Here is a 16,630-nt window from a genome sequence, read left to right on the forward strand (position 1 = left end):
CTAGCAATTCCCAAGTAGAAATTCCTAAGAAAACTTGTATCTTTGGATTGTGAATAACGGTGTCTCAGATCAAGGTTTGTGAAGTGAGGGCAGAAATCAAGAAGTGAATCTGTGAAAATCAGAACACCTCCTTCCTTCTAGTCTCAGGTATGAAAGAGAAACACAAGAAAAAAACACAAGAGAAACATCAACACCGCTTTATCTACCTCTCCCTTTTCAAAGGCTCCTTCTACAACTATCCTAATCACATTTCTTCTACAATGTTCTCTGTCTACACAGAGGCAAAGAATTCTGGTGTCTCACAAGCAAATAAAGTTATTGCTTCATTTTGACTTGATCACATGGGATTTCTCTATGGGTACAGTGCTGTGCATGGGCCTCACTGCAAGGGAGAGCATGCTGGGGAAACTGCACTCCATTGTTTTCAAGTTATTGAAAAGCTACATCTGCATCTAGTCATTACAGAAGGAGAAAGAGTTATCTCTTTTTCAACTAAGGTTTGAAAAAACACCCATTATTTGACAAGACAATACTTACATCATTCAGAACATTTCCTGCTGCCTTCAGCTGCCTAAGCAGTGGGTTTTCTGTCGCAGGAAGCACATTATAATCTGCTTTTGCTTTATTTTTTTCATAGTCTTCTTTGTATTTTACCTATAGGAGTTAAAAAAAAACTATGAAGTGACTCTCTGGGTTATTTTTGTTTTATTTGATATAAATGTTATTATAAAATTCTTCCACACATCAATGTTCTTTTTAGGAAAAAACTGCAGCTTGCCATTTTATCAGAAATATATTCAAAGCAACTCAGAACAGCAGTAGAGAAAATGCATAAATTTCCAGTATATCTTTTCTTCTCATTCATGTATTCATTTAGAATTATCTTAGGATGTTTATTATATCTCTGGTTCTGGGGTAAATGCAAGAAAGAATAGGACTTAGTCACTGGCTTCAGAAACAGGGGAGGAGGGTAGAGAGATAGAAGGAGGCAGAAAGAAAATGGAAAAGAGGAGAGAGAAAAATAGTAGAAGGATGGAGGGCTGAAAAAAATAGTAGAGGGAGACAAAGATTTCCAAGTAATGATAGCAAATCCTGTCCCAAATACCTGCTGTTCCATAACCTCATTTGTCTCTTAACCTCTAGCTAATTTTTTAAGTGCCAACACATTTTTCAAAATATGAGGTTAGAGCATCATCACCTTTTATGCATTCTGAGATTGGGAACAAAGAAGAAACTTGGAGTGGGACAAGTTGTAGCCACCTTAGATCTTCCCTTCTTTTTGTCCTTTCTACTGAGCACCCCTAGTTATAGATGCCCATGATTCAGGGTTTTCCACCATGTCTGCTCAAGTAACCAACTGATGACCAGGGTAAAGGGAATATTACCTTGGTTGTGGAATTGGTTTTGCAATACTGAATGTCAGAAATAACTATTATGAACAACTCTGTCAACCACAGTGTCTAAAATAAAGAAATTTTATTTAAATAAAACTCTATGCTTCTAATGTATAAGGCTTACATCCTCTGGTAAGCTAATTCCTAGGTACTGATTTTGGGGGATACAATTTTAATTAAGGTTTTCTTAGTTCTTTTTTATATACTTTACTATTTGCATATAGAAGTTTAACAGATTTTGTAGTCTGTTACTTTATTTATTTATTTATTTATTTTGGTTTTTGGGCCACACCCTGCCGGCGACACTCAGGAGTTACTCCTGGCTCTGCCCTCAGAAGTCGCTCCTGTCAGGCTTGGGGGACCGTATGGGATGCCAGGATTCAAACCACCATCCGTCCTGTGTTTGCCAAGTGCAAGGCAAGCACCTTATCGCGGTGCTATCGTTTCAGCCCCTGTTAGATTATTTTTAGTCAATTTAAAGAAAATTGGCTACTTGATGTTGCACAGGGATAGAATACTTTTGCCTTTAGACTCAGATAATTTTTGGTGAGGCTTAGGGGACCATATGTAGCAAGAGAGATAAAATCTAGATAAAATACTAGATAAAATCTAGTATATTTACTAGTGCTCTGGCATTTTATGTCTTAAAAAAGTCATGAAATTTTTATAGGGGTTTTATTGATTCTGTAGAGTGTTTTGGAAAGGACTGTTAATTTGACAATTAGTAATCTTTCCAATTCACTGACAGCAGATTTGTTTTCATTTACTTCTGTCTCTTTTATTTCTTTCAATAGAGACATATGTTTTGTATACATCCTTCACTTATTTTGTTAAACTAATTTCCAGGTGTTTTATTTTGTAAGACACAATTGTGAATGGGGTTGTTTTAATTTTTTCTTCTATTTAATTGTTTGCACATAGAAATGCTATGGATTCCTGTATGTAGATTTTGCAACCTGCACATTACCATATAAATTTGTTTCTAAGAGTTTGGTTTTTTTTTAGAGATTTTTAGGGATGTCTAAGTTCAGTATCATGAAATCTGCAAATAGTGATCATTTGATATCTTCTTTTTCACAATCTTTATGCTCTGAATATTTTTTCTTGCCTAATTGCTGTGGTGAGCACTTCCAATACTACATTTAAGAAGCAGTGGAGAGAGTAGACAACCTTGCTTTGTGCCAGATATTACAGGGAAGCATTCAGCTTCTCCTATTGAGTATTATGACTGCTGTGGGTTTGTGGCAAGTGGTTTTATCTATGTTGAGGAATATTCCTTTAAACTCATTTTATTGAGCATTTAAAAAAATAATTAATGAGTTTTATATCTTGTCAAGTTCTGTGTCTTTATTTACTTTATATCTCATCAAATTTTAAATTTGTTATTTATTATTTAAATAATAATTTAGTTTGATATGATTTACTTGAGTAATATAAACCATTCTTGCACCACCATGATAAATCCTAGTTGGTCATGGTATATGTTATTATTTAAGTATTGTTTGGTTCAGTTTGCTAATTTTTTGTTTTAACTTTTGAGACTTACCTGGTGTTACTCAGGGATTACTCTTGAATCTGCACTCACGTATCATTTCTAGCAAGATTGGCCCTTACAGGAATATTTTATTTCTTCTTTGATTTTCTCTTTTATCCAATAATTATTTAACATGTTCAGTTTCCAATGTTGAATATTTTACCAACTTACTTTCTTTTTATGATTAAATTCTACCTTTTTGGCACTTTGCTATAAAAAGAAACTGGATATGTTTTCAATTTATTTTAGTAATTGATGGGCTCAAATTATGTCCCAAAATTATACATACTTTTGTACATTATTTTTTGTATTTGGGTCACACTCAGAGTTACTCCTGGCTTCAGGAATTCAGGGGTTACTCCTGGCTCTGTGCTCAGAAATTGCTCCTGGCAGGCTCAGGGGACCATATGAGATGCTGGGGATCGAACCCAAGTCTGTCATGGGTTGGCCACATGCAAGGCATGCATCCTACCTCTGTGCTATCTCTCCTATCTCTGTACTTTTTCTTGATTGAAAATCATTACAAGACATTCATTTTTATCTCTGATAGTCCTCTTTCAGAAATTATTAATATTTAAACAGTTATTTTAGTTTTATTATTATTGGTTGAATTATATTTAAATATTTTCCCAGTTATTTGTATTTGGCATTTAAAGAGATTTTCTTAAATTTAGTATTTGAGTTATGCTTGTTAAAAATTCAATTTAATAATATACCCTTTAATTAAATTATTTTTGTCATTTACATGTATTAATTGAAGAGTTTAGTCTATCATTTTAATATTTGTTTGCTTGTCTCATTTCATCATTATCCTCTCTCTCTTTTACTTATTTTCTTTTGTACTGAATGTTTTCTTGTACTGCATTTACTTCTGCAAACTAAAACCAATTTTTCTAATATTTTTAATTCTCATTGTCAACTATTTTTATTTTTTTATTTATTTTTATTTTTAATTTTTTTTGGTTTTCCGGGCCACACCATTTGATGCTCAGGGAATACTCCTGGCTAAGCACTCAGAAATTGCCCCTGGCTTGGGGTGACCATATAGGACGCCGGGGGATGGAACTGCGGTCCTTCCTTGGCTAGCACTTGCAAGGCAGACACCTTACCTCTAGTGCCACCTCACCAGCCTTAACTATTTTTTATTTTAAATAAAAATTTAACTCAAAGGAGGGGCCGGAGCAGTGCCACAAGAAGTAAGGCATCTATCTGCGTTGCCTGCGCTAGCCTAGGATGAACCTAGGTTCAATCCTTGGTGTCCCAAATGGTCCCCCAAGCCAGGAGCAATTTCTGAATGCATAGCCAGGAGTAACCCCTGAGTGTCACCAGGTGTGGCCCCAAACCAAAAACCAAAAATCAAATAAACACAAAAATTTATCTGAAAGGAGAGAGAGAAAGAAAGAACGAATGAAAGAAAGAAAAGAAAGAAGAAATAAGAAGAAAGAAAGAAAGAGAAATAGAAAGAAAGAAAGAAAGAAAAAGAAAAAGAAGAAAGAAAGAAACAAAGAAAGAAAGAAAGAAATAGAAAGAAAGAAAGAAAGAAAGAAAGAAAGAAAGAAAGAAGAAAGAAAGAAAGAAAGAAAAGAAGAAGAAAGAAAGGAAGGAAGAAGGAAGGAAGAAAAGGAGGAAGAAAAGGAGGAAGAAGAAGAGGAAGGAAGAAGAAGAAAGAAAGAAAGAGAAAGAAAGAAAGAAAGAAAGAAAGAAGAAAGAAAGAAAGAAAAAAGAAAGAAAAGAAAGAAGAAAGAAAGAAAGAAAGAAAAGAAAGAAAGAAAGAAAGAAAAGAAAGAGAAAGAAAGAGATAAAGAAAGAAGGAAGAAAGGAAGGAAGAAAGAAAGAAGAAAGAGAAAAGAAGAAAGAAAGAAAAGACAGAAAGAGAAAGAAGGAACAAAAGAAAGACAAAAGAAAAAGAAGAAAGAGATAAAGAAAGAAAGAAGAAAGAAAGAAAGAAAGAAAGAAAGAAAGAAAGAAAGAAAGAAAGAAAGAAAGAAAGAAAAGAAAGAAAGAAAGAAAGAAAGAAAGAAAGAAAGAAAGAAAAGAAAGAAAGAAAGAAAGAAAGAAAGAAAAAAAAGAAAGAAAGAAAGAAAGAAGAAGAAAGAAAGAAAGAAAGAAAGAAGGAAAGAAAGAAAGAAAGAAAGAAAGAAAGAAAGAAAGAAAGAAAGAAAGAAAGAAAGAAAGAAAGAAAAGAAAGAAAGAAAGAAAGAAGAAAGAAAGAAAGAGAAGAGAAAGGAAAGGAAAGAAAGAAAGGAAGGAAGGAAAAAGAAGAAAGCAGGAAGGTATGTTCCAAAAACATTTTTTCAATTCCTCAATCTTGAGGTATGAAACATACAAGTACTTTTGTTAGCTGTCATAAAAAAAGAGTTCCCCTTTACCTACGTATTTTTTAACTACTATCATGTTTTCTTGTTTGCTTTTGAGAAAATACTTGAAAGAGTTGAGCCTACTTATAACTTCTTTTTATCTCTTTTTATTCATTCATTAGCTATCTCAAAGAAAACTCAACCAAAACATTCCCTTTGGTTTACTGTATACCATATATTGATAAATTAATTTTAAAACAATGTATAGAGTTTATTTTTCTTTCTCCCTTTACTTGCTAAGACATCCTTCTCTCCTGGCTTTGCTTCTTCCTCATTTTGTTTTCATATGTCTACATAGAAGCTCTCTAGGGTCCAGCTTTTTGAGTTCTGTCTCCACTTTTTATTTCTTAGTACATTGAATGCTATTTCATAACTTTGGAAAGTGAAGAGATGGGAGTGTCTCCATGTATGCATTACTTACATAGATGACCCCCAAATTTATACAACCTTCTTAGATATTTCCCTTGAAACTTCATGCTTGTATAACAACTGCCCACTTGACATTTCCAGGAACAGCTAATCTAACAGGTCTGAAATTGAGCTCCTATTTCTCACACCCCCTATGTTTCCCCCTACTTCTTCCACAATTTTCCCATTTTTGAGAAGTGGAAACCCCATCCATTAAGATGCTTAGGTTAAAATCTTTCTCTCTTTTAATTTTTTTCTTTTAGTTTTTTTGTGGTGATTTTTTTTTTTTTTTTGGTTTTTGGGCCACACCCTGTGACACTCAGGAGTTACTCCTGGCTATACTCTCAGAAATAGCTCCTAACTTGGGGGACCATATGGACTCCGGCGGATAGATCCGCGGTCCGTCCTAGGTTAGCCTGTTCAAGGCACAGGTCCCACCACAGCTCCGGCCCCTAACACATCCATTCAGCTCTACTTTCACTTCTCATGGTCTGTCTCTGTTCCTCTCCTGGTCCCAAATTCCACTTTCTTTCTCTGGGTTGTACAATAGCCTCCTGTGTGGTTGACTTTGCAGTTGACACTTTTTAAGTGATCACCCTGCTTTGGAAAATCAGGGTCTACTACTTATGGAAACTATCCTACAGAGTAAATGAGACTATCCATACATTCCTGCATCTTCCCTGTGACTTGAGTTAATGGGGAAAAGTTATAAATATTGCCAGGACTTATGTGGGATCATCTAAGTTCATATATGAGGCTGCCAAATTCTTGATGAGAAAGTTTGTTTGTGACAACTATGTTTCTGTTCTATATCAAAAGGCCCTTCAGATGAAATACTGAAGATAGTAACCAAGAGTTATTGCTCTTGTGTGGCATTGTTTTTTAATATTGTAGCCCCTTCATAATTTTCAAATAGTTTTATTTTTGTTGCTATTTTAAATAAATGAGATCTACTAGTCTCAACTCCAATAAATCTCCTAAGAATTCCCCTCCTTTTTCTCATTAGGCACAAGGCAAGAATTCAAGAAATTTACCCATTCCAAGTGTAACCGAATGAAATGAGAGTTTTTCCTTATACCTTGCTAGCAGCCACACCAGCTTGCTTATTCACTTTGTATTCTGGGGTTTCCGTCTGCATGAAGTAGATCTGGTCTTTCTGATTCTCAAAGTCTTCCTGGTATTTTCTCTGAAAGATATTAAACATGCTGAGGAGTTTCTGTGGGAATAGACTGCACAAGGGTTATAAGGGAAAAAGAGACCTCTGGAGAAGTTCCTTAAAGCAATGCTTCCCTGGGTTTACATAGGTGAGATGACAATAAGAAACTATTTTGTCATCACAAAAGCAATTTGCAACATAGCAGAGATTTGGAATAATTATAATAGATGTGAGAATAGTCACCTTTAAGGTGATGTCAAAGCCCAGGAGCAAAGGAATTTTAAAAAATAGGATTTATGCTTCTCATGAGTAAACTCTGAAAATAACCACAGTCAACCAGCTTCTGAAAATTACTATTTTGTTTTCCTAGCTCAAATATAAACATTAAAGGTCCCATTTGCTTAAATTGGAGACCATGTTGTTTCTATGAAATGAAAACAAATAATAATTGAATCTGACCAAATGCTATTTCTCAAAGAAAAGGAAGATTGTGGGAATATTTCATAATAAAATTACACAAGCCAAGAAGAGGCCCTGCACTCAAATATTTCAGCACCACTCTGGGTAAAGTGGACATCAAAGAGGAAAAGTTCCCTCAAGCCAAGGGCCCCCTTCCCCTCCACTTACTGAGCTGAGGTTATCAGCATTCATTCTGGCAGTTGCAATTTCAAAGCAGGGTGTCTCACTCCATTTGCCTTTGACTTTATTTTCATAGTCTTCCTTATATTTTTGCTAGGGATATAAAAAGAAAAGATAATCAAAGCCCTGGAATTGAGTTGGAAAGCACATTAAGTGAAATAGTCAGCTTTTAAAATATCATGGAAGGGCCGGAGAGATAGCATGGAGGTAAAGTGTTTGCCTTGCATGCAGAAGGTCGGTGGTTTGAATCCCGGCATCCCATATGGTCCCCTGAGCCTGCCAGGAGCAACCTCTGAGCATAGAACCAGGAGTAACCCCTGAGCATGGCCAGGTGTGACCTCCCCCCTCAAAATAAATAAAATAAAATATCATGGATAATAGCATGCATTTTCTACTATTCCTATCAAAACCTGACATTCTCTATCTCTCTCTGTCTCTCTCTTTCACACACACACACACACACACACACACACACACACTTTGTCTTTTTCTTTACTCTTACACACCCTCTTCTGTCTCTTTCTCTCCAACTATCCTTTTATTTTTTTCTAAGTAAAACTATTTTACTTTAAAAAACAAACAAACAAAATATCTTGTAGGTGAGGGGGAATAGGATTAAAACAATTGTCCTGTATGCCCTGTAAGTCTTTGGTCATGAGTTCAACTCCCATTGTTGCCTGCCACACACACCAAGTATAACACTCACACTGCTTTTTGCAATCTTTTATTTTAGAACAATATCCAAATATACCATACCCAAGTAAGTGCAAGTACCATAAAGGGGGAATATGTATAGAAAGTACATCACTCGCAAGCCCATATGTGATCACTATGGCACTACAATCAGAAATTGTATGCCTTTACTAACTTGTATGCCTCTACCTTTGGTGAGGACATGTACAAACAAGCAGAACAAGTAAAATAGAGCAAAGCTTAGTGAGCACAGCACTACAAACTAAAGTGTGACCTCACCCCCAGAGATTGCCACAGCTCAAAATGTGTGAACTACACAGCTAAGAATTGTGTGATCCCTGGTCAACAACAACAATAAAAGGTAGGGTGAGTGGAAGAAAATTAACCAAACTAAATTAAATTAGAATATCTTGACGAGACTTCCCTTGGGCAAATGTCATCAGATCTCATCTACCCAATAATATAGTTGAGTAAAGGGCTGGAGGTTCTAAAATTTTCTTTTGTTGAGATTAGGGATTTAAGTTTATTCAGAACTCCTGCTTATTCCCTAATGCCCGAGAAAGGATTCAGAAACATTCTCCACTTGCAATTCCAATTTGCAATCAGATATTTATAATTTATGCTGGATGAATTTAGTCAATCACTTCCAAACTTTATTAAAAGCTAATGAGTAAGAATTTCTAGTTTAAAGTTAAAGAAGTTTTAATAAGAAGGGGGAAGTAATTTAAAATTTTAAAGGTACTATAGAAAAGAAAGAAGACTTCTTTATTTTTATGTCTTCCAAGGCAGTGCCATATGTTGCCTCATAAATGTTTGTTCAGCTGTGCACAATTGAACAGAGTCTGATGTTCAGTTTTAAACCTTAAATTGAGTGTTCTTTTTTTGTTGGTTTGTTTGTTTGTTTTGGCCACACCCAGCGGTGCTCAGGGTTTACTCCTGGCTATCTGCTCAGAAATAGCTCCTGGCAGGCATAGGGGACCACCAACCACCTTAGGTCCTGGATCAGCTGTTTGCAAGGCAAACAACACTGTGTTATCTCTCCAGCCCCTAAATTGAGTGTTCTTAGAATAGAATTAACACAGCCAACCTTAAACCTAGGCTACACAAGAGTTGGCTAAGTGCAGTTTTTTTCTGTTAACTCAGAGAATGTTAACAGACAAAACCAATGGGATCTTGGTAAAAGCCATGCCTGCACCTCTCTTCATTCTTTAAAGGAAAAGAAAGTGATTTTTCTGGCAGATCTTTTGGTTTTGGGCTTGGGGGCACACTCAGAAATGTTCAGGGAATGGTTACTGCTGGCTCTGAACACAGAATTACTCCTGGCAGTGCTAAGAAGACTGTATGGAATGAAGGGGATTGAATCCAGGTCAACTCCATGCAAGGCAAACACTCTTCCTGCTTTAAGATCACTCCAGTCCACGATCTCAAGAGTGAGTGACATGCAATCATTACATTTGAGTGAAAGGAAGCTCAGCTCTTCCTCAATTATTCAATACCACTCTTCTTAAAAGGTTAATATTTTGATTAATAGCTAACTTATTTTTATAACCATAAATTTAATAAAACTTGGACTCTGATTTCAAAGCTCTAATTTTGAGACTCTATTTTATATTTAGCAAAGATGTTAACAAACCACTCTAATATTTTTTTTATCAACCACAAGGGTTGACAGTGACAACAATATTTAACACAAGGATTGACAATGACAACAATATTTAACACAAGATTTCTGGCGCAGTAAATAAGATTATAAACTGAAGAACACTTAGTAATAAGGAAACTATAACAACTATAATATAACTCTTGTCACCATTATCATAATCATTATACTATAATAGAGTAAGAAATAAGAGACAAATATTGTACCTACTACCTACATCCCCCTTCTTCAGAAGTACATTTTTATACTTTGGCACACTCATTTACCCATCTGGGAAATTTTATCTTTCTGGAGAAGCCCTGTGCTTTCTCTTGAGCATCTATATATTTTTATCGATCTTCTTTCTTCCCTTTCTGTATTCCCCCAAAAAACTTGCTTTCAAAAAAAAAAGACATAAAATTTGCATTATACTATTTATTACTTTGTCTACCCTCTTCCTTTAAAGCACAAAATAATTAAGGTCAATAAAACTGTTTTTTTAATTTGTTAAGATTGTCTTATAGGAGTGTTCTTAATATTTTTGGAGATATGTCTATTTAGGAATATGAGAAAAATGTAAAAATTTACATAAACACTAGCAACTTCAGATAGTCTTGATTATATAACCCCAGGTTATGATATCAGAATCTATGGTGTTTTGTGGGGATGTTGCCCTTTTAATGCGTGCTTTCAAAGGGAGAAATCTCAATTAATGGGGATAGGGAATAATTGGGCCTGAAACATTCATCCATCCCTAAAATGAAATACAAAGAACTTTGTGATATAATTTAAAGTTGAGATGGCAACAGATATTCTTAATGAGGTATGAAATTGAGCTATTATAGAGAAATAAAAACTGCAATGTAGATTTGTTAAGGAAAATTGAATAGGAGATGAATTATCATTTTGAGATAGATGTATGATATTTTTAAAGAGATTAAAACAAGATGCAAAACAAGAATAGAAGCCACACAGTCACTATTCAAACAGCTTTCCCTTTCATAGACCTAAAATTGTCCCTTCTCTCAAAAATAAGAATGAATTAAGGTGAAAATGTTTCCTGCTGACTCCACTCCTGGGTAGTCCCAAATCTGGGAAGATTTCATTAAAGGGAGGAGGGTGGAACTCAACTTCTGAGAAAATTAGGACCTTCTCCTTAGTGAGGGTAGCAAAGAAGTTGAAAGGATAAAGGCCTGCAGCTAGAGTAATGAGTTATTTGCATGTGAGACCCCCTTTGCTCATCAGAGGATTTTATTCTAAATGTATGACAGCGTAGCTTGAGGATATAGTACACAGATGTACAGTGGGGTTTAGCCACTTCAGGGGCCCACATCTATCATGCCTCAACCTACACTGTAGTCCTCTCCAGTATGGAAATCTGGAAATTCATTTCTAAAACTGTAGAGATTTATAAGATTTCCCTAGGATATTATGCTCACTAATTTAAAAATGGAAAAGTGCATCAGCTCAGTTATAAAACCTGTCCATCTTGTGGTACCACAAGTTGATAGATCCAGTCAGACTGCTTCCCCCAAACCAAAGCCCCTTTTGCTTATGAGTCAGCCAGCTGGGTGTGCTTTCCTTGGGTCACAAAGTAGGCATCCTTATATCCTGCCTAAATACACAGCTTCATTTTCTACTCTCCACAGCTTATCTATGTTTCTGAAGTAGTTATCCAATGAGAACTATGCAGCCAAAGAGTTCTTTGCTCCTCTTCTGTAAGGAACTAAATGCTGGACTCTGATGGCTTCAATAACAGGAAAAAAAATTATCTTTTTGAAGGAATAGAAGAGATTCTAGCCATACTTTCTTTGCCCAGATTACCTTTCTCACTCAAGTAAATCTTTTTGGGAGAAATATACGAGACTCTTCTGAGTTTCTATGATCACAAAAGATCAGAGCATAGATTAACTACACTGCGTAGCAATATAACTTTGAAGTATTTTTCAAGGTATTCATAAAAAATATTAGGACTATGTATTGGACCCAGTTTCTAACAAAGTTCCTAAACTATTGCAGCCTCATGAGTGATAGGAGTGCTAGAAGCTCTTTTGTTCTAATAGTTTGTCTTTGACTCTAGTTCCCAAAAAACTCTAAATCCACCTGGAATTTCCTAGGTAGGAGGAGTGTCTTTTGTCATAATTAAGTAACTCCTAGATAGCTTTAGAATGGAAATTGGAAAATAAAGTCAGAATTAGAAGTTTGGAATTTTTAGTTCCACTCTCCATCTTTTGGGAAAGAAAAGACTGGGAACTGAGTTAAAATAAATTTAGGGTACTGGAACAATAGTACAGTCGGTAAGACAATTTCCTTGCAAGCAACCAACTTGGGTTTGATTCCCAACATCCCATATAATCCCCTAAGCACTGCCAGGAATGATTCTTGAGTACAGAATGAGGAGTCACCCCTGAACATTGCCAAATGTGACCCAAATACCAGAAAAAAATTAAATAAATAAATAAATACATTTAGGGCTGGAGAGACAATACTGGAATTAAGGTATATGCCAAGCCTGTGATCAACCTGGCTTTGACCCCCAAACTTACTAAAGCATCATGGGGTGCAGTTCTGGAGGCCTTACAACACTCCTAGGGTGGCTAATTTAATCTTCAGGACAACAGAACTCAAGCAGCACTGTATCCTCAAGACCTCACATTGAATAATGAACTGGCCACCAGTCATGAACAAAAACCTTTATCCCACTCAGACCTCCTGTTCACTGCTTGAGTTAGGCAAAAAATTCAATTCAATGCCCATGTGAATATTCTCCATAAAAACCTTAAGGCACAAATAAAGTAAAAGAATATTATCTTAGTAAGTTACCTTTTAAGATGTGCTTCTAAACAATATTTAAAATACACACATTTTTCTCTAAATGCCCACTTATACTTTTACCTTTCTTCTTTCAAAATAAATAATCTTTGTTCTCATTTCTTTTGAATATCAGCACTTTCAGTATGCCATCTCTTTACAGACAATATATTATTTATGCTTTTCTTTCTTTCTTTTATCCTTTCTCCTTTCTTTCTTTTTCTTCTTTATTATTTATTTATTTGTTTTTGCACACATATTGGCTCTATGCTCAGGGATAACTCTTGGAACTGCTCAGTGACAGCAGTGCTAGGGATGGAAACTAAGTTGACTGCATGAAAGGCTAACAAGCTGTTCAAGCTTTCTTAGTAATCTCTTTCTGGACAATTTAAAAGTTAACATATCTAGACCCTGCATAAAATTTCACATTTGTTATATGCATGCTTATAAATAAAATGTATCTACTAGATCATTTGTCCATGTATTCCTAGGTTAATAATTATGTACATGGCATTATCAAAATAGGAATTATCACCAATTAGATTTCATTTCATCCTCCACGACTTTTCTTCCTTTCCCTTAACTGAGACAAGCTTACTCAAAATAAAATACTCAAAAAATTAAGGTTACATCAAAATCCAAATAAATTCAGCTCCACAGAGGGCAAAAATAAAAAAAGCAGTAGCATCCCGGAGACAGTTGCTGGTTTGGACCAGTTTAAAAGGAATTTAACATGGGACTACTCATTAGTTGAACATCTGTCTCTCTGCATTCCCTGTCACCACTGCATTATTTAAAGATAGTTTACCAGTCTAAATATAGGCTTGCCAAGAGCTTACAAATTATGAGGTGCAGTATCCATGGCTGTCAAATTGTTATGTGTAAGAGACCACTTGAACATTCTTATTTCCCTCAAATAAGACCTAAAGTACAAAACTATATGAGATCTGTGTGCTGAATTAAAGTAATCCGATAATTCATGGAAATGTTAAGTTACTTGGCTTCTCTGTGAAAATCACTTCCATATATCAAATGGTCAAAGGACATTAGGATAAGATTTTATTTTTAAGATTTTTTTGTTTTGTTTTTTTGGCCACACCCAGTGACATTCAGGGATTACTCCTTGGTATATGCTCAGAAATCGCTCCTGGCTTGGGGACCATATGGGACTCTGGGACATTGAACCGTGTTCCTACTTAGGCTAGCGCAAGCAAGGCAGACACCTTATCTCTTGCACCATCACTTTGGCCCCAAGATTCTGTTTTTTAAAATGCAGTTTTCACATTTACCAATCACTGAGTAACTAAGCTGGCTGAAACATTTTTAGTGCTGTTAATGGTTGCACTGGTTTTAGGAAGTGTTTTAGGAAGTGCAAAAACATACTCTTAGTTCTTATAATAACTTGGGTTCACTTGAGTTACTTTCTCTGGTGGTTGAGATATTTAAGCAGAGTTATAAGGAAGACCATATACCAACCATATTTACTTACCTTGCTCACTTGATTCGTCACTTTCTTGGCAAATTCTATGTCTGGAGGATCTGCCAGAGATGTGAATTGTGTTTGCTGTTCAGTAAGACCTTTTTTGTAGGCAATCTGACAAAATAGAAGATAGGAATGCTCATTGACCATAGAAAATGATTCTATTTCTCGTACTCCATTTTCTTTTTTCTTTCTTTCTTTTTGTTTTTTTTGGGCCATACCTGGTGATGCTCAGAGGTTACTCCTGGCTCTGTGCTCAGAAATTGCTCTTGGCAGGCTCAGGGGACCATATGGGAAGCCAGGGATCAAAACTAGGTCCATCCAGCTCATCCACATTCAAGGTAAATGCCCTGCCACTGTGCTATCATTCCAGCCCCTCATACTCTATTTTCTGGCTTAAAAAATTATCTCATCACTTTTATTTGCAGTCTTCAATTTCAGTTTACCACATAATCATAATTTTTTTTAGATGGTTCATGTCTTTGTTCTCAATATTGCCAGTGATTTCCATTTCTTTAATCTTCTTTTGTCTCCTATTCGTTTCCTCCCATTCATCTTCATGCTATGATTTACAATTGAAATTATTCTTTTAATTACCATCTTCAATTCCCAATCTCTTTTCTCTATAAATCCTGCTGACAAATTCAACCAGCCCTGGACCAACTTAACCAACATACTTCCTTAAAATTCTTATAGGCAGGATGCTAAGTGCTCCTGAAGGAAAGTATACAACACTCCAAGGAAGGTCATGATAACATGATAAGTGGGGGTTAAAGGAAAAGAGATACAGAGATGAAAGAGAAATCTCTTGAGTCCAAACCATTAGTTTGAAATCAATACTTCTATTCAATGACATGTTCTGTGAACAATATCTTTCTGCTCTGAACTTACTGTGCCTTACTGACACTGCATTGAACATACAATAAGCATCTTTGGGCAGTCTTTCTACTGACTAGAAGCTAGTCTAAGGCCTCAACCCTGTCCTTGCTTGACTCCTATACTCAAGATGCTGAGTCTTTGTATCCAAATCTGTCCATCCTCTTTCTTACAGCTTCAACTTTTCTTTCAGCTTATAATAAAAATGCCTCCCTTACTTAAATTATTAGGCCTATTTTTTATACATTCTTTTAAAACTTTCTCTTTTTTTTTCTTCTGCTACTGACTCTTCTTTTTCTTCCACCAATCAGAATTCCTGCCTAAAACAATTCACAATAAATCCCCAATAGATGAAAATCTCTTTGCCCTTAGACCTCGCACATACTGCTTCCTTTTGCTAGAATGCCACAACTCCATCCTCTTCCCACATGGCTGCTAACTCAACTTATTCCACAGGTCTAAGGACCTAAAGTTTCTTCTTGTTGCCTCCTGACTCTACCTCTTCCTGAACTAACTTCTCCTGGGGTCTCACTCAACTTGACTGTTCCTTCTTTTAAAGGGATGACAGGATGACATTAGTCTTGATTGTTTATGTTTCTGTCCATCTTTCCTCACACCGTGAGCTATTGAAAAAGAAGTCTCTTGCTTAGAGCTCTCAAGTTCTGGACTCAATTAATGTATGAACAAAATACAAAGTATTTTGTCTCACTTAGCAAATAAAAAATGGTAATTAATAAGGACACAGCAATAAGGTTTAGGAGAGGAAGAAGGGGGCTTCTAAAACAAAGTCTTTGGCTCAATACCTCCATATCTGCCCACTGAAATGTTCTTTGAATAAAAGCTTACTTAGGACTCTCCTATCAGAAACTATAGTTTATGGCACTGACAATGGTATTAATAGGAATTAAGTAATCTGACACTTACTGAATAGTTGGTCTGAACTGAAAATTAAAGACATCCCTTAACTGCCAATATTTGGGAAGAAGGATGAAAAGATTTTACTTCATTGTTACATATTCTTTGTTATGCCTGCCTTTAAGTTGCAGGTGGCTTTGATTTATGAAAGGTTCTCTTACATCACTTTGCCATGAAAGACTGATGTTAGGACCTGTTATAACTAACTAAAATAAGTCAAAAGAAGATGACTATTTTTAGAAATAAAAATGAAATGTGCAGGAGTTAGCACAATAATACAATAGGTGGGATGTTTGTCTTGGATGTGGCCAGTCCAGGTTCAATCCCCAGCACCCAAAACGATCCCATGAGCCTACCAGGAGTGATCCTGAGTACAGAGTAAGTCCTAAGCCCAAACAGTTAAACAAAAATAAACCAACACATAAAAAAGTGAGAAGTGCAAATAGCAACAGCATTGGTTTGCTACAGCCTTTAGGAGCCAGTGTTTCCCTTAATAGTTCTCCTGAACTGAGATTGTGGCATCTCAGTGTTTCTTCCTGGGAACTACTTTCTGCCATCATGTATACATCTGAGCCTTCTTGCTTTTACTATAGGTCAGTGTTATTGTGTTAGTGCTTGAAGTACTTTTATTTGATATGTGTTGGCATGTTATTTGGGGGGGTTCTGGACTGTTTAAATACTTTTCCATATAAATTAATAGAATTAGTTTCTTTTTTAATGCCATTCAA

The 16,630-nt window shown here is 35.7% G+C and overlaps 1 protein-coding gene across 1 annotated transcript in view; it reads right to left on the reverse strand.

The window, feature by feature from the left end:
• Nucleotides 1-16,630, reverse strand: part of NEB (nebulin) — a 263,307-nt gene that overhangs the window by 228,090 nt on the left and 18,587 nt on the right. Inside the window, exons 8-11 of the mRNA XM_049772977.1 lie at nucleotides 14,121-14,225; nucleotides 7,477-7,581; nucleotides 6,772-6,879; nucleotides 538-654 (exon numbers count right to left, since the gene is read on the reverse strand). Of these exons, the coding sequence (XP_049628934.1) occupies nucleotides 538-654; nucleotides 6,772-6,879; nucleotides 7,477-7,581; nucleotides 14,121-14,225 (435 nt within the window). The remainder of the gene's footprint in view (nucleotides 1-537; nucleotides 655-6,771; nucleotides 6,880-7,476; nucleotides 7,582-14,120; nucleotides 14,226-16,630) is intronic.

The sequence above is a fragment of the Suncus etruscus genome, chromosome 5, assembly GCF_024139225.1.
Source record: "Suncus etruscus isolate mSunEtr1 chromosome 5, mSunEtr1.pri.cur, whole genome shotgun sequence".
In the NCBI taxonomy this organism is placed as follows: Eukaryota; Metazoa; Chordata; class Mammalia; order Eulipotyphla; family Soricidae; genus Suncus; species Suncus etruscus.